The 18,704-nt window shown below is 45.7% G+C and overlaps 1 protein-coding gene across 3 annotated transcripts in view; it reads left to right on the forward strand.

Annotated features, from left to right (window-relative positions):
- Positions 1 to 911: 911 nt before the first annotated feature.
- LOC104563553 (vesicle-fusing ATPase) overlaps positions 912 to 18,704 on the forward strand; it is a 67,553-nt gene continuing 49,760 nt past the window's right edge. For 2 of the 3 annotated variants that reach the window (XM_062016929.1, XM_062016927.1), the window contains exons 1-3: positions 912 to 986; positions 11,932 to 12,017; positions 17,856 to 17,955. In XM_062016929.1, coding sequence (XP_061872913.1) covers positions 975 to 986; positions 11,932 to 12,017; positions 17,856 to 17,955 — 198 coding nt within the window. In that variant the 5' untranslated portion in view covers positions 912 to 974. Of the gene's footprint in view, positions 987 to 1,275; positions 1,332 to 11,931; positions 12,018 to 17,855; positions 17,956 to 18,704 lie in introns of those variants that run through there. The other variant, XM_062016930.1, reaches the window with a different exon arrangement.

Below are 18,704 nucleotides of genomic sequence, written 5' to 3' on the forward strand. Positions count from 1 at the left end.
TCCCAGGAGCAAGCCTCCACATGGATTCCTATCCACAACTCTGGCTGCAAACATCCAGTTAGTGCTCAAACAGCACTGGGTTGTGCCAGCTGCACAGAGAGGCAAGAGCTGGAATGAGCAGAAGACAACCAAGTTGTGAGTGGTGGCCTAGTAAATGGCTTTAGAAGGCTGGAGTCCACCTTAACAGAGTGGGGTTGCCTCCAGGCTTGGGCACGTGCTGCGAGGCTGAAGCTGCAGCTCTGAGCTGCTGGTACCTGGCTGTCACACTCACTCACACCTGTGATTTGCAGCAGAAAGCATAAAACCATGCCGTGAGTACAAGCCAGATGCTGTTGGATGGAAAGCTACTGCAGAGACAAGGTCAGTCCCTTGGTGTGCTGGGGAGGAGGCTGCGGTGCCCAGCCTGCAGCAGCTGCTGGGTCGTTGTCCTGCCCCTCGGGAGCCGCTGATGGGGTGCTGATAGGGCTCTACGCTCCGGGCCCCCGGGACGCGCGGGGTCCCCGTGCCCTGACAGGCGCTGCGGGCAGGGGCCGTGCCGCGCCCGGTGCCCCCGCAGGGCCCGGCCCCAGCCGGCTGCCCGCCGCCTAGGGCCGCCTGGCCCATCCCGGTCCTGGGCGCACGCGGTGCGGCCGGGCCCGCCGGAGATCGCTCCCCGCGGCCGGGCCCGGTACCGGCGCCCGGGAGGCCGCGCAGCGCCCCCGTCAAGCGCCCGCGGCGGGAACCGCGGCTCTTCCGCACGCGGCACAACGGGCCAATTACGACAGCGCGCCCAGGTGACGTTCGGCTCAACGCCCGCCCCTTGCGGCTTCTGGGCCAATGGGCGGGCGGTGCCGGGAGGCGGCCGTCAGTGATTGGCCGATCCGGGGCCGCCCCGCAGGGCGCTTGCGCTGCGCCGCCCCCTGGCGGCCGCGGGGCGGGACTGGCTGCGGCGCGGCTGAGAGGCGGCGCGTGCTGCGGGCCGAGGCAGCGGCAAGATGGCGGGGCGGGTAAGTGCGGCGGGGCGCGGGGCCGACCCTGCCGCCCGGCCCGGCCCCGGCGCTGCCTGCTCCTCCGCTTCTGCTCCTCGCTGGGCGCCGGGGCGGTTCCGCGGCTTCCCGCAGCCCCGCTGCCGAGCTGGCTGTTCAGCCCTGGGGGAGGTGTAGGTTCCCTTGAGAGTGTAGTGGGGCTGCGGAGAGCCCCCCGCAGTGCTGTGGGGGCCCTGAGGGCGCTGTGCGGCCGGGGTGGCTACTCTCCCTGTGGGGCAGTTGCTGTAGGATCCCTCGGCGGCGCTGAGGTGGCCCCTGGGTGATGTGGCATGTGGGACAGGACCGTGGAGTTCCCTCCGGAGCAGTGTGAGTTCAGAGGGACCTCTCTCCCTGTGCGGTGAGGTTTTAGGGTTCCAGGGATCCTGTGAAGCTGGTGTGGCCTCTTGGTGATGAGGTGTGAGGCACGACTGGGGGGGTTCCCTCAGGTGCACAATGAAGCCAGGATGACTCATCTCCCTGGGGGTGTGGGGCAGGATTTAGGGTTCCCTGATGCTGTAGAGTGAGGTTCTAGCGCTCTGTCTGGAGCACCCTTCTCCCGGTGGGCCCTGGCAACCCCTTGATGCTGTGGGATGTGGGGTAGACCTGTGGGGCTCTTGGAGGCTGTAGAGGCTCTTCTGCACTGTGGGCACCAGCCAAGCACTGTGCTGCAATTTGGGTCCAAATTTTATTGTGTTAAAACACACCTCAAAGGTTGTGCAGTGGTTTTTTTCCTTTTTTTTCATGAAAAAAACAATTATCTTACTGATATTATCTAAGCAACCACCAATAAGTGGCCCAAAAGGCCTCAGAATGGGATGGAACAGTCTTGGCAGTCCAGGTGCTTTTCGTAGTGCTGTGTATATCCCCTCCATTTTCAGATATCCATCTCCAAGTGCTGCAAGATGTAGTTAAGGTTGCTCTTCTCTTTGCTGTGAGCTCAGTCACACTTTGCTGCATATCAGCTTATGAAAGTCATGTTTTTCACCAGTGTCGTCCTCAGGCTGAAATCTTCTGTCTTGGCAAAACAGTTCTGTGGTTGAGACTGTGGGGGAACAGGTCTTGTCATATTTTTTTGTGCTATGGTGTGTCTGGGTGGTGCAGTGGTGTGGTGCAGGGGAGGCTGGAGCAATGGGGAGGAATTTGGCCCAGTGATCAGCTGGCTGTGCGTCACAGGTGAGCAGATCTCCAGTGCCACCTCAAAAATGCTGCTGATTAGTTGAGGTGGGGGGGGAGGGGGGGGAAAATCACATGTTTAGCAGTCTCTCTCTTGTGAAGAGCTTTTCATCTGTCCCTGCTCCAAATATGTGGTCTCTATGCACCTTTTTTCTTCACCTTGGCAGCAGAGAAATCTGTGTGTGCTAGCTAGCTTTCTTTCAGCTTTCTGTTACCAGGAAAAGGAGCCCAGGCCATAACAAATGTTGTTCTGAGTCTCCTCATAGCTTAAACCAATGCAGCTGCAGTGATCTTGGCTTACTGCTGCTGGCTTGCCCCCTGGAGGCTGCTGGGCTCACCAGGCCAAGGGAGAATGCTTTGCATGAGTTTGAGTTGGTTTTCAATGGCAAGGGCTCAGTGAGCGATCAGACGTGGGGAGGAAGGGGAGGAATCAGCCCCAACATCTTCCTGTAGCTGGGAGTTTTGGTGCTACTAAACACCTGAAAAAAAATGTGCCTTTATTTGGCCAACTTGGAAGCCTGCTGGAGGGAAGGGGGGATTTATGTGGATGTAAGGGAAAGACTGGAGGTTCATTGCCTCAATCTGGCAATTTGAGTGCAAGCTTCTTCCTATGTAGTGTTTTCATGATTGATATCTACACCTATAACTGTTGCAGAATTATCAGATGATTTAATGCCACAGAGTTCTTAGGCAAAGTGTTTGATGCCATTTCTGAGCTTGATCCAGTCATGCAGTGTGGTGAACACTGTTAATGTAAATGAACAAACAAGCTGCCTGCTCCTTCCAGCTTGCACGTGGGATAGTGGCAGCTGTGAAAAGGATGCAGAGGTCAGAGTGAGGAAGCAACAGCTTACATTTTGGGTGTGACTCTGGAGCTGTTGTGATCCTTGTCTGTGTAAATAAGCACTAGTAGGTAGGAGGATGGAGGTGTGTGATATCTTTAGGTACAACAGGTGAGTCTGGTACTGGAACACTGATGCTGCTCTGTTGTCTGCATTTTTAGAAGGTGCTTAAATCTAGAGAATGGGGAAGAGAAATCTTCAGTGGCTATTTCTGGCCTGAAAAAGTATTCTGCAATGCAATTCAGAGCTCAATGTCTTTATTATTAGACTCATGGGATTTGGTTTGTGTGTGTAGGCTGTCAGAGGGAAATGAGTGGCTTTCCTGATGTGGCAGAGGGGTAAAACCTTCAAAGTTCCCGTAACATTTTAAATACTTTAGACCCATAAGGCAGATGTCATTAATTGTCTGGTGCTGTTTCAGGTGTGTTACTCTAAGCTCTTAATTGTGCTGTGTTTCCTCAGTTGTGAGGCAGAGACAGTGATTAACAGTGATTGAAGTTTACAGGAAAAGCAGTTGATGATGATTAGAAGTAATGGCTGTTTCTGTTATAATTTATTCTGTATCTCTCTCTGCGTGGTAATGATTAGCCATGTAGAGCACTGAGTCTTCCTGACACATCAGCCAGCATCTGCTCCAGCAGAGAGGATGGTGTAAAGCTGGCTGTCTAGGTCCACAGTTGCTTACAGATTCATTGTACCAAGATTGGACTTTGGGGAATTACCTGGTGCTGTCTGTAGCTGACTTATTTGAACCTCCTTACAAACTGGCTCTCAAAGGGATGTAGAAAGGCCAGATAACTTCTCTGCCTTGTTCCAGCCAGTGTCAAGCTGTTGATCCAAGAATGAGCTGCATTTTGGCTCATCTTTTACCAGATTGAAGAGCTACATAGAGAAATGGTGTCAGAAATGAAACATGTCTGTGGGGCTGCAGATTTACTCCTGCAAGCTGGCCAGGAGTCTGGCTTCCTTCAAAGAGGAAGTTGTGCATGCTGAATGCTGGTTTGGTAGCATGGAGGTTGGTGGTGATCCCCTCTTAGAGGACTGGTGTGTTTTTATTTAAGGAGTGTTGGAGTTCTGTAATAGCTGCAACTTGTCTAACAGTTCACAATGATCACAAATAATGGCTGGTATACATGATATAGATGATACAATGCCTTGGTTTTTCTTTATTTGCAATTTGGGACTTGTTGCTATTAGCCCAGTGATAGGAGACACCTATTTGCTTCTAAGAGATTTACATCTTCTTTGGGTTGGAAATTATTTTAGTTTCACTTAGGTACTAGTTGGTGTTGGATTACCTTGTGGACCTGTGCTGTAGCTTCTGTAGAAGAGCCTGTGACTTGAGCAGAAGATAGATTGCAGACATCTGTTGAAATCAACTGTCAAATGGAGACAGTGGAGTGGGAAGGGTGGTGAAGGACAAGCTGTCTCCCTCAGTCTCTTGTGATGCTGCAGACATTGCTGGACTAACACGTGCTCTCTTGTGCTCCTTGCAATCAGTCTTGGGGCAGCTTTAGGTTGGCTAGTTTTGCAGAAACTTTGAAGTAATGAGGGTTGGATTTTATGTTTGTGAGTTAAACCTGTAAAGTCTGACTTCTGATAACATATGGAATCAGCCTTCATAGCTGCAGGCATCATCAGGCAAGTAAAGAAACATTTGTGACTCGATGCAGTTCTTTCTTGCAGTATGACACTGATCCCTCTGTCATCACTTATCTTATTTTAGCATTTCCTAATATGTACTATGAAGAAATAGGCTTTTAGCAGTGTTTTAGGGAAAGGGGAGAAAAAGAAATCTGTATTTCTGTTTCTGAGATCACTTCTGCAGCTGTGTCCCTGTCTTGTGAAATCATCACCAGTTAGACTCGTAGCCTTCTTATGGGACTTCTGTATTATAAAACCCATGCTAAATTGTTTAGAACATGTGTCTTAGAACACTGTGACCATGTGAATGTTTGTGGGCACAGGATAGCTGACCTGTGCTTGGCTTAGTGTTGCAGAAGCAGCTTTTCCAAAGCTTACACCTAAAAAGACAAGGCAATAGGGAGATTTCAGTGCTACCTCTCCATCTCTACCTGGGGAGTGCTGCTGTGTCACACCTCTTTTCTTACCATGGGCAGCCCAGAATTACTACATTTAAAAAGAAATTTTCTAAGTAGAAAAAACTTGTAAAAATTCTCCCCTTAAAGATGATTTCAGTTGTGGTTTTTATATCTCATGTTTATATAAAATACTACTTTTTTGTTGTTTTTTTTTTGTAGCACAGCAAGTTTTTCCCTCTGCTTATCCTCTGTTCTGTGTCCTATACCTTAGAGCACAGAGGTCAATCAGGAGAAGACCTGTGTTTCAGGAGATGCCTAGCTATGATTTTGGAAGAAGTCCTGTTAATTACTAGGGTCATTTGAATGTGATTTTCAGTGGAATACAGTTGTCATTGATCTCTTTACATGAAAATGTACAACCCCCCCCCAAACACTATAGGTCCTTATGTTGTGTTTTGATCTTTTTTTGGGTCCAGGAGTTGGTGGATACTGCCTGTACCTGTCAGGCAGCTGTCTCAAATCAGAGAAGTTCTCTGGCAAAGACCAGAGAATGACTAAATTTCCATCTCTTCCATCTTCAGAAGTCTTTTTGACCTCCAGGAACTGTAGAGTTGTGTTGGAGAAGATCTGGGAAGAGGAATATTCCAGCAAGGAACGCAGTTGCTGCAGTTACAATAAAAGTTTTCAACACCATCCCATTACCCTGCGTTTGAGCCACCAGATAAAGTTACTGCTTGTTAAATCCAGGCTGAGTGTGTTCTTCAGGCATTCCCTTGCCCTGCTGCTACACTGCTAATCTGCCCCCTGTGTACATGTCACAAGAGTTCAGCAAGGTCAAAGGTTTGCAGCATAAAAAGATTTAACACATTTCTCTAGTCTCCTGGGATGCAATAAAGCACTGGCCTGTCAAAAAAATCTGGAGTAATTTGTGCCCTAGAGTTGTGTCAAGTTCTGTAGAAAACACAGAAATGTCTGTGAGGTGTTGCATCTTAAACACAAAGTGCTGATAATGGGGTAGTGCTTGGTACACAAATCAGTGTCCTGGGATGTTTAGTGCCCGATGCAACCTCTCAGCAGTGGGATGAGTTGCAACTTTGCTGGGGTAGCTGCAGCTCAAGTTTTCACACGACAAATGCCATGTTAAGGCCGTATTTTTCACCTTGTCCCTATGGTAAATTTTCTATAATAAGGGGAAGAAATTTGCATGCGTTAACTCAAAATCCTGTGTGTCAAAATCCTGTGACCTGCATCCTTGACAGAGTTGAGTCATGTTTCATGCCTTTAAGCATCTTAAAAGAGGATTAGATGAGGCACAGCAAGTAGTTGTTCCCTGTAGTCAAATTGTTAACTGTCTGGACTCACAGAAGAAATGTGAGGCAACTTCCACTCAAAAAATGAGTGTATTAGTTACAAATGCACATATTCTGGGTCACTGCTGCTTAACATGGCACAGCAGCACAGGGTCAGATATGTCATTTATGAGAGTGATATTTCAGAAGTCACTTTACTGATCAGATTGTAAAGAACTTATGTGGAGCAGGAGATCGTTGGGCAGAGCAGCTCTTTTAAAGTGAGATTGTAGTTGCTATATGGTACTAGTAGATTGTAAAAGTTCTACTTTAGTACACTTGTTTCTTCTGCTCTTTTGGATGGGGAAAGCATTCAGTTTTGAAACTGTCGCTTGTGTTTCTCCTAACACTGCAAAATAATGGCAATTCCCAAAGCTACATTCATCCTAACTGCCCTGGGTAAAACAGCAGTGGAGTTGCAAAGCTCCATTGCAGAACACAATTCATTTGGGTTGTGAACTTTGCTAACAAGGGGTAAGCAACAGGTGCTGCCTTCAAGAACAAGACCCTTAGATTGTGAAGATGGACACTTCTGTGCCCTTAACATGGCTTTTCTGTGCAAAGCCACAAGTGATTTCTCAGTTACTGCCCAGGCCCAGCACAGGTCTGCTACATTGATAAAAAAGTCAGGGAAAAGTCAGGAGAGCACCAGTCTGCCCATTAATAAAGACAATAGAAAATATATGGAGTGTGTAGTGGGTACAAAGAACTGCCAGTGAAGACAAGCTGGAGTCTGTATTGTTGGCCCTTGTTGGCAGATGGGCTTGGTCTCTTTTGCTCATGTATATAACTTACCAGATGAGAAAGGGAAAGTCACTGGTGGTGCAGGCAAGAAGCAACACAGGGAAGAAAATCCTCTGTTTCGTTTTCACCCCTGCATGGTTCAGGAGGTGTTGATGTGAGCTCTTATCTCTCATTTTTAGCTGCTTTGGTTTGTGTGTCGGCCAGCAGCTGGTGTGTGTGGCGTAGCCACGGTCGCTGTGGTGCATCCTGGGCTGCCTGAGCGAGCACAGGGATGTGATTCATACCCGTGGGAGTGTCACGTTTGGGGTTTTGGGAAGGAGGGAGTGTTGCATCCATCGTCCTTGTCTGGACTCTGTGTTGAGGCTGTCTTTGTGTTGGCTTGCTCTGAGTTCCTTGGCTTTGACAGAAATGAGAATATTAGTTCTGAGATTTTAACTTTCCTAATGTATTCTTTTTTTAATAGGTGAAAATTGGTATTTATGAGCTTGTTACTGAGAGAGAATGCAGCTCCTTCCTGTTGAGAATAAAAGCTTCCAGCAAAGTAAACCAGAGGTCAAGTGGAGCAGATGGAAAGGCTGATCCTGTGCAGCGAGTCAGGGCTGCTTGTCCCGGGAGACAGTGTCCCCAGCCTGCCAGGCACAGCAGGGCTCTGGAGAGGAAACCTGTCTTGCCAAGCCTGCTGTTCCAAAAAGTTATTTGTAGGTGTTTGGTCTGTTGTAGCTGCAGAACCCTGGAAGCTATATTCAAGTATTGTTTTGGGAGATGCAGAAAAAACTTTTGCAAACTAGTGATTTCCTGATTCATTTATTTTCCTTTGTATTTTAGGAATGTTTGGAGGCATTTAGGACATGTCCTGTTGCTGAATCGGGTCCCTGGTGCAGGCATTGTAGTGTCATTCCTTACATAAAGATTAGTGAGTGCGCTCAGAGGAGTTTTGGGCACTATTTCCTGCTATAGATTATGGTCGTGCAGCATCCTTTCCTGCTTGGGAACCCATTCATAACTACTAGTCAGTAGCTGTGAGTGTTGTTGTTATTTTATACTGACTTCTTCCTCTCAGTTATTCATCTCCATGGTGTATCTGTGTATGTAGAGAGAAAGTAGTCATAATCCTTCTTGGGTGTTCCTGTGCTCAGGAAGCTTAATGTGTCCTCTTCTCCTGGGCTGTTGCTGACCTAGCTTTGCTGCAGCTTATCCTTCTGCATGTGAGTACTGGTGATTGTCATCTGTGTTCAGCAGGCTCCACATGTTTGCAGTTTTAATGTTGATCTTGGATTCTGTTGGCACTTGGTCTGTTGCATCTTTAGATGCAGGCTGTATCAGGGATGCTTCCTGCATTCCGCTTTCCATCAGGAGCATGGTCCTGGATCCTACATCCCATCATCTCAGTTCCCTGTTTACCTTCAGAACACCTTTTATATTGTAATTCTTCCTTTCAATATTTAAGCTTAATTTTATTTGTGGATTTTTAGTAGTGAATGACTGACTTTGGACACCTTTGGGTCAACCACCGGGCAGGCACATGTCTGCTCTGTCCCTGGTAACCACAGATTGAGCTTCCATCCTGAGGATAGCTCCTGCACAGGAGTGGGTGATGAAGCTGCAGACTCAGAGGTACTTGAGTGCCTTTGGTTAGGGTGGAGCTTGGATGCTTTTTGGAATGAGGATCACTGTTTCTGTGCAGTTGGCAGTGTGCTCTGCAGAGGAGACTTCTCTGTCTAGTACCTAGAGTTGGCATGTTTCCTCACACTTATCTGCCAACATCTGCACGACAGAGATGGTATCTGTGTACATATGCATATACATATAACCATGTACATCTATGGTGGGGTGTTTTACACAAAAGGAGATTTTAAACATCTAACAGTTTAAAAATATTTGTCTTGTACAAACCATGTAGATCCAGTGCACAGAACAAAACCTGCCTTGGCTTTTTAAGCTGTTTCATAATCTCTTGGGTCAGATTCGGGGATTAAATGCTTTTGCTTTGGTTGCTTGTCTCAAAATCCAGAAGGAGAAAAGATACGTTTATGCATGTGTGAAAATACATCAGTAACTCAGCATTGCTTTCTGGACTAAGCAGATGCTGTATGATGGGTGATGGATACCTCTAGCTGAGGACACTGTAGAACCGAGGCATTCCTACTTGGAGTCTGCTCACAGAACAACTGGAGGCAGGGAAGACTTTTGTAGCTCTAAGCCTGAGAGATAAATGTTGTGGACACCGGCATAACTGCAGCCTGTGCAGATATATATGAGTCACCTCCCCAGCAGTGCAGCTGCAGCAGATGACATTCCCTGTCAGCTGCAAGTTTGCCAAGCTCTGTTGCCTTCCCTAGTTGCTAGCAGTAGCCTCCTAGTTAGCTTTACATTAACTTGTGTAAATATCCTTGAAGATTTCTTAGAAATACTCGTAAGGATTTTGCTTCCTCTGTTCCCTGTCATGTGGTGTGGAAGTGCAGGCAGTAAGAGTGTTGGATGTGGAGAGGGCACAGGGTTCTGAGAGTCCTTGTGCTGGTGTCCTGGGAAGCAGGAACCCAAAATTCAAGAGCTTAAAATGGTCCTTGATAGTACTACCATGAGCATATGACAGCCCTCCTGGCTCCAGTGGCTCATGTTGCAACTTTGGACTGCATTTATGCCCAAAGAACTGACTGGGGGAGCAGCCAGTGCCCACATTCTTTCTGGTGCAGCTCAATTGTTCGATGGACAGGAATCTGTAGTTTTGGAGATGTGAATGCTGAGGTGAGGAAAAGAGAAAGCCACTGCAGTTCACTGGGATGATGTGTTTCTCCTTCCTATCTGAGTGCTTTCCAGTTTAATCATTGTCTCTTCTGTGGCCAGGTTTCCTCAAATTGTCCCTTGTACGCTCCTGGCAGCCCAAGTCGGTTGGGTGCCGCCCTGTCCTCACACATGCTGGGCTATGTACAGACACTTCTGTACGCTGGGGATGGACAAAGTTTTGCAAAATCTTGGAGCTTCAGGAGGGCATCTCCTGGAGAGCCGGGAGCACAGCGAAGATTATAGATGTGGTCTGAAACGTTGGTCATTGTCAAGTGAGAAATGGACTTCTGCCAGACGCCCCAGAAGGAGAATGAGCCTGACTGTGGGCTGGCTAGTGCAGGGGTGCTGGTACTGCTGCAGGAGCTGTCACCGCTTCTGTCAGATACCCAAGGATATTTTGCCACACACCTGTCATAATGTGGAGCTTGCAAAAGGAGCACTGGGTGCTGCATTTGATAAGCATTCCTTTATATTTATGCATTTAAAGCAAAGCTTGCACATTCCCACAGAAGAACAGCAACTTTCCTGGGCGCTTGCTGTTGTCATGTAGGAAGCAGTTTGTCAGTAAGGATTAAAAATGCAGTTGAGGACTAGTGCTGTAAAAAGGTTTAATCCAGGAACTCTGTGTTCAGTTTTCTCCAGAAATATCCTACTTAATGCGTTTTATCAGGGCATGCCCTTCACAAGATAGTCTCCCTGCATATGGAGGGAGAAATGATAAAATGGTGACTGCTTTCTTGTGTGAAGTGCCCGTAGCTGGCGAGCCTCAGCAGGCAGACTGTGGGTGTCAGAAGTCCAGTTAGGGTTGTACATTTTTAATATGAGAATATTTAGTTGAGTCTCTTATTACACTGCAGATTCAAGTAGATAAATCTGTTTCAAGGTTGAAAATGGAATCCTTTTCTGTTGTCATATGTGTCAAGGGCAATTGAACAGTATTCAGTAAAAATAAGGCATCAGTCCTTTTCTAAATAGCAAGTACTCCAGAATTACATTATGACATTAAAAGTTGATTTGAGCTATAGGGCAGGTTTGCTTCAGACCTCATGGAGATGAATTTTCTCTGTTGCTTTTCTCGAGCGGCCCGGAGGGGTGAGAGGAGGAAAGTTGAGCAGGATGTTAACTCTGGGGAGATTACTTAGATGTGTGCATTGGGATCAGCGTCTTTCCTTCTCTTGTTGCTTGGATTTAAAGTTATCCTAAGAGAAAATCCACTCTGAATTGCTTTTAGCAGTAGTTTGATGCTGACAAATAGTTTCTGTTGCACTGCCTGCAAATTTGTATCTGAAAAGAAGATAGTTGTGCTTTGAATCTAAAGATAAGCTAAACTTGACCTCTTAGGACGTTTTCTCCAAATTAAATGTTTCCAGGCTATCACTAATAATTGAAACATCTTGACTTTTCCATCCCTTTCTCCACTTCTAGAGGCACTTTGAGGCTGATTTTTCATTGAGTTCCCTTCCAACCCTTAAGATTCTGTGATTCTGTGTAAGTCGACAGAAGCACATGGGATTAGGGATGCATGATGGGGCTCAGGTTCTTCCACTGCACTCTTCCCCCCATCATAAAGAGGATGGGGTAGCCTGGGCTGAGAGTAGTGGTATTTGATTATTTTAGCTAGTGATTCGTGAGTAATAAGTGGAAGGAAAAAAAAATGAACAGCAACTCTTGCAATAGGGTTGCTCCTTTGACTACTAAGAAAAAGGAACAGGGCAGGACGCTCTCACTAAATTCATTGCATTAATTGGAACCGACTGTTTAACTTAATTGTCTTCTGTTTGTTACTAATCTGTGATGTTTCCTGTAGTCCATCCCTCAGGTATGGGGACCCCACCACAGCCCTGGGCAGTCTGGGCCATGGCTGGATGACTCTTTAGGGGAAGAAACTTTTCCTGATACCCAATCTAAATCCAGAGTTTTGAGGTGTGGCTTAGTAAAGGAATTTTAGTAAAGGCATTTTGACAGGTTTTTTTCTTCCTTTTCTCTCTCATAGTCTATGCAAGCAGCAAGATGTCCCACTGATGAACTGTCACTAACCAACTGCGCTGTGGTGAATGAGAAGGACTTCCCATCTGGGCAGTAAGTATGCACTGTTGCTCATTCAACTTTTCACCAAAACCAAATCCTTTCCAGAACTTGGAAGGAGGTGGAACGAGATTTCAGATTTGAGAAGGTGAATCCAATGGGTTAATGACCAAAACTTCTGTGTATTTAGAGACCAGAACTTTAAATGTGCCTGTCTTAGGAGATAGTAATAAAATGGTACATTTTTCTCTGAAGCATTTGTTCCTTGAGAAGTGGAACTGCTAAGTAATTATAATCACTATTTTAATGAAGGACTTCAGGCACTTTTTGATCTTTTTTTTGGTTTGTTTTATTTTGGTTTTGCTGCTGTTCCTGTTAGAAGATTTGAACTATTTCAAGGTGATTTTTGTGATTTAATTGTGTTACTAGGGACATCTTCTCACTTTCACAGGGTATTGGAGTGCTGAGCAGAGCCGGTAGAAACTATGTCTTGTTCTAGGAGTTTTCATGCACAAGAACAAAAGGGGAAGGAAGCCAGAGTGTGGGCACAGTTTGGATTCTTTAATTGTAGTTCTGGGGTGACGAATGAAAGCTGAGTGACTTTTGTGAGAAAGGTAGAAAACACATTAATTTTTCATCTCAGCCCCCACAGAAGGGCTTTGGATTAAAAGAAGCCAATTCAGACAATTAGTTTCCTTTCTTTGCTGCAACTGTATGGTGGCTCTCTTAAAGATTTCAGTGTGTAGATTGTAGACAGAAGTAATTAATTTCACCAGAAAGAGTATCAAAGGCAGCAGAAGGTGGAAGAGCTTGATTTTGAAATGTGGGGAAAAATGTTAAGATACTAAGTGGTACACTTGGGGCTTTGGCATAAGATAGCTGGCCCTGATGAGTTCTGCTAAGGGTGAAGAACTAAGTGGCTCTGAACTGTGGGGAACAGAGGAACGATATGTTTTAAGACTTGCTTCTTTTTGATCTGTCAAACTGCTGTGCTGCTTACCCTGGAGAGTTCTCCTGGCCTTTTGGTGATTAACTGAACTGGCATTTCACAAGTCCAGTGTTAGTATAAAATGCCAAAACGAAACAAAGCCACCCATCTTAAAACACTCCCAAGTGAGCACAACTCTTAGAGTCAGAAGCAGGCAAAAGTATCTGCTTGGACAGAGTGATGGCCTCATCTCCTCAGATTACATTTTTCCCCAGAAACACCTGAAGTGAGCACTGTACCTCATGCATTGTAAAAATGGTCATTTCCTCAGGTAGGAGTGTCCTGGAGGGACCCGGGTTGCAGGGCTGCAGAAGCTGGCTGCTTTCCTTGAAAGCCTTCATTCCTCTGTTTCTGCAGGAAGCAGTATCCCTGGAGCTGCTTGGTGAGCAGGCTGGCCACGCTGCTGGCTCTGCTGGCTCTCCCTGAGAGAGCTGCTTAGTTCTAGAGATCGGGGCTCCTATGGAAAGCTGCATATGTTAGGTTGTGAGCAGATGCTGTCCATTGCTTTGAAAAGCGTAAGGCTAGAGTACAGAGAAACATCACGATGTTGAGCTACTGCTGAAGGATACAGTCATTCTGCTGCATTGCAGATACACTGAGCAAGACCATCCTGCTGGTCTGCTGCAGTAGGCTGCACACAGTCAGCAGACTGGCTTTGCATCGCAGCACTGAATGCTTTTTGGTAACAGCTACACAAAGGGCTTAGCTTTAACACTTCCATTTGGTGCTCACGGCGTAGAGCTGGGAGTTTGACCTTGGATTGTTTGGATTGGTTTCTCCCTAGGATGCTACTGTAGATCTTTTCATGCTTCGTTTTCCAAATGCTCTAAGTCAGACAAGTCTGAGTCGTCATTCTGTGCCGCAGGAGTTGGGATCAGTCTTGTGTTACTGTTGCATTATTGTAGTACTCTGTTGGTCTGATAGGTCTGATAAGTTGGTCTGCTAAGTTGCACCATCTTAAGTTCCTGTGGCATACATCTATCTTGAGGACTCCCAGTGTGTTTTGGAGAGAAAAAAAAAGGGTTGGAAACACTTGGGCAGTGAAGGGCACAAGTCTGGGAGGAAGCCAGGGCAGGTTATCTCAACTTCAGATTTTGTTAATGTTGAGAACTGACTAATTGCTCTTACCTTCTTCCTTTTACATGGGAAGACTGCTCCTCTTATCTCATGCCAGTTTAGATATCTGAAGAGCCTTTGAGGAGCCTTGCTGAGTAATTTACGTGGGTTTCCAAACATGCATCAGAGAAATAGCTGCCCATATCATTCAAATATTTCCTGGCACCTTTGCATAGATATGTAATTTGTCCTTTCTCTTACACAAGCAATTCTCTTTCCTCAGTAACATCAAAACCAAGGGACGCATGGGTTAATATTATCTGTTCTAGTTTCTGTTGGTTTGTTCAACTTGGCCAGCAGACTTACCAGCAGACAATTTCCTAGGATCAGTCAGGAGTCCTTCTTAAGAAGTGGCATAACAGCCATGTTTTGGTTCTAATAGTGTCAAGCAAGGCTTTACACATGAATCAGAGTAGCAGTTTCATCTGTTAGAGCTCTTGGGAGGTATTGGGCCCTGAGGATTCAGTGTTCCTTTTGTTTGTTTTATAAGCAGAAGCTTATAAAGAAGGTTAATGAGGTTGAGATTTCCCCCATGTGTGTCTGTGAGGTCTCCAAGCTCCTTCTTGGTGAACATCAGTGTGGGAAAATGCATTTAGTTTTTCCTGGTATTGCCTTGTTTTGAACATTCTTAATACTTAGGTTGCTTATAACCTGTTGGAAACCTCCTGCTTCTGATGTCTTTGAGAAGAGACGTGGTTGTTCCTATGCCTCTTGCAGGTTATTTGAATGAGCCTGTCAGGATTTGCCCTTTCCTAAGCCATTGATGTTTTTCAGAAAGCCAGTTGGGTTTTTTCCCTTCTGTTTCTTCTTTTCTTTTTTGCTTCCTGGCATATTTACCCACTGCTGAGCTCTGCTGGCCTTCTGCTTTGCTGGGAATGATTTTGGTGAACGGTGAGATCCAACATAGTAATTTTAATTGGTATCAAATCTGTGTGGATACCCCCACCCACAGTATTTTTACCAGGTATCCTCATTTTCTTGCATCTTGCTTTTTTGAAATGAAACCAAAGAGTGGGGAAGTTTGTTTCTTCCTGCAGAGATCCTGAATATTTGCTGTTTGGCTCAAGTCACTGTTGTGTTTTGAGCCAAACTCTATGCACTGTTGAGGATCCGTATCAATCTTAAGAAGCTTTAATCTTGGGTCTTTTACTGTCTGATGAGCTGCTTCTAGTAGGGTGTTATTTGTCATCAAGTGTATTTCTTGGTGAGGTATTGCAGTAGTGTAGCTGGAACTTGTATTTTGCCTACAGGCATGTTTGTCTAACATTCTGCAGTGACATAACCTTGCTTTCCAGGACGCTGTGTATTGATATTAATTTGAATTACTTGGGCTGATACTCTCTCTGCTGGAAACCTGCTGATTTCAGTCCTGGCTTCCTGGACAGCTGCTCTGTTTTGTCTGCTACTCAATTTAAAATGAAACAGTGCTTGGGGCAACATTCAGTCTGGGAAAGATCATCTCTCCTGACCTGCTGGCAATGCTTTTCCTAATGCAGGCAGAGATGATGTTGTCCATCTTTGCTGCAAGGGCATATTGCTGGCTCAGGTTCAACTCATTGTCCACCAGGATCTCAGCTCTGCAAAGCCCCTTGCCAGCTATTTGGCCCCCGGGCCTGTAGTGGTGCATGGGACTATTCCTCCCCAGGTGAAGGACTTTTCATTTTCCTTTATGGAACTCGATGGGATTTGTCTCAGCCCATGTCTCGACCCTGTCAGAGTCCCTCTGAATGGCAGCACAATCAGCAGGTCTCTCATCTGCACACTGGGTAAGGGTGCACTTTCTCCCATCATCCCTGTCACCAATGTGGAGTTTAGATAGTTTAGGTCCCATGTAGACACCTGGGTAGGTACAGCAGGAGCAAAGTGCCTGAAGCTGGAGTCAGGCTGTCGATCACAGCCCTCTGAGCCCAGCAGTTCAGTTTCCAGGCCTGCTTACCTGGTCTGATGGCACTGATTTTCCTCTAAGGATTTTTGTGTGAGGCACTGTAGAAAGCATTGCTAATGTGGTGACAAACAATATCCACTGCTCTCCTTTCATCCTCAGAACTCACCATTTCATTGTAGAAAGCAGTCCTGTTGGTCAGGCCTCATTTTCCTTTGCAAATCCAAGCTGACTACTCCCAGTCACTTTCTTGTCCTTCAATATATTTGGCTTCCAGATTGGTTGCTCCATTGCTTTCCCAGGGACTAAAGTGAAGCTGCCCAGCCTGTCGTTCCTTGCATCCTTCTTCTTGAAGGTAGGAGTGACATCTGCTTTCTCCCAGTCCTCAGACACCTTCCCAGATCGCCATGAAGCACCAGTAAACGTCTTGCTCTCCCTCTGTAAGATTTATAGAGATCTGTCCCAGATGTAAGAGGTTTCTGGATTTATGCTTGGGGCACGATGTGGAAAAGGAGGGACGTACATCACTGCAGATGGGGTTTTAGGCAGCTAATGGGTGATTAGGGCCAAAACTAGTGAAGAGTGAAATCCCTGGTCCAGCTGACAGAGCAGGTGTGTATCACTGAGTGCTGTTTCTTACCCTGCTATGTCACCAAATGCTAGCAGTTCCTGGAAAGGTTTTGCAAGCTTCCCTGCCTGTTTGTGCTACAGCTATGGATGTCTAGTGGTTTTGGCTATGCAGGCAATGCCTTTCCTCTAGTCTGAGAGGGCCATATGTTCTTTCCTACCATGTGGCTGAAGCCGTTATGCATACGTGATGTAGCCAATGTGTACGTGTGCAGCAGATCTGCTTTTGGATAGTGCTGGGTTCATGCAAATGAAAATGTATGGAGCGTAAGTGCATGTAATCCATTCACTGCCAGGGAAGGAGGATGGCCAGGAGCTGTTAGCATAGTTCATCTAGCCTTTGGTTTTTGACCTTGGGTAAGATCAGGTTGGTGAGACCAGAATGCTACATATGCCCTAGGAGTATTTAAAATAGCTGTTGTGAGGAAGATAGTGACATGAAAGCTGCTTCCACCATCATCCTGCCACCAGTGCACACAAATCACATCTTCCTTTTGTCTTGCCTTGTTATGCCAAAAGGAAGTCTGCCTGTCACATGATAAGAGCTATCAGGCATTGTCTGCAGGAAGCTATAAGCAGCTTTTGAGTATCTTGAGTGCTGACAGCTTTGCTTCTAAGAATGACAGACAGGCATATGCAATTGCTGCTGCTGTGTCTGCTCCTGACTGTATTGTTCTGGTTTTATGAGTGTTCCTGGTCTTTAAATGCTGTCTGAGTTCATGATCTGTTGGTCACTGGCAAACAGGAGGAACAGCCTCAGCACCAGTGTGATTCTACTTTTTATAGAGAAATTCCTTCAAGTTTTTTGTGTGATCAAACTTCTAAACAATATGCTACGAGCCTTGCATAGGCTTTGCATCTATTTTGGAAATCACAACTGGGGGATAGGGCTTGCTTTGGGATAAAATATGGATGTTTTGGTGTTAGATGCTTGAGATGTGAAACAAGTGATTTTTAGATGGAGCGGCCTTGGTCTTTGTGGTTATAGCTTGGTTCTCTCACATTTGTATAGTGCAATTCCTGAAGTAAAAACATACTGGTGGGGGAACATAAATAGCAATTATTAGTACCACTTCTTGCTTTGAGATCAAATCCTGTCACTGAAGGTTGTGACTCCTGTGGAAAACTGCTGTGTATCTGCATTGTGGTGGAGGTTTTGCTTTTTGCTTTATAGGACCAAACATAAGCTGGCTTGTTTCTTTTGTATTCTCACACCACTGGGAACAATACAAAATCCTCCTGGGTATTTATTGAAGTAAAATACTCTTCTCTCTTCTAGACATGTTGTGGTGAAGACTTCTCCCAACCACAAATACATTTTCACACTGAGAACCCATCCGTCGGTTGTTCCCGGCAGCATCGCGTTCAGCTTGCCCCAGGTACTGTGATGCTTGACTTACTGTTTTGCTATAGAAGCAACAACATTTCCTTTGAGATCAGGATTGAAGATAACGGGTAATTGGAGGGAGATATCTACATAAATAACTGTATGCTGCAAATGTGATTCCTGACAGCAAATGTTCAAGGAGACTTGTAACTGAAGCAAACTTGCTTATATAACTTTGATCTATTTTTAGCTCATGATGGGATAAAGATACTAGAAAAGGTATAATTTAACCTTTAAAAAACCCACCAGAAGCAAACTGTTTCAGAAAGAAAGCCTAAGCAATGTCTCTTATTCCTCTGATTCCAATTTTACTGTTCCCCAGCTTCCCTAGACTTTGTTTTTGTAAGACCTGCGTGAAGTTTTATTCACTATAGTCAGTCATTGATCGTGGTTTTAGATGAAACGTGCAATGACATGCATAAAATAGATTTAACTTGTCTCCTTTTCCCTATCTCATGTTAAAAGCTGGTTAGAATAAATAATGCAATTAACTTCTAAATGGAAAAATTAATGTTGTGGCTTTTAACTGCCTCTCACGGCGACCTGCATAACAAACCAGCAACAACCATGGTCACTGATTTAATGCTTTTGTATTTTCCTGCTGGTAGCTGGTCTAGAAGCTGAATCTCTGTGCTCCAAGCACCAGGCTTTTTTCTCAACAGATGTCTTGGCATAGGCCCTGAAATGTCTTTGTTTTTTGACATATTGTTCCAATTCATATTTGTCCCAGTGCGTGGGTGA

The sequence above is a fragment of the Colius striatus genome, chromosome W, assembly GCF_028858725.1.
Source record: "Colius striatus isolate bColStr4 chromosome W, bColStr4.1.hap1, whole genome shotgun sequence".
Classification (NCBI taxonomy): domain Eukaryota; kingdom Metazoa; phylum Chordata; class Aves; order Coliiformes; family Coliidae; genus Colius; species Colius striatus.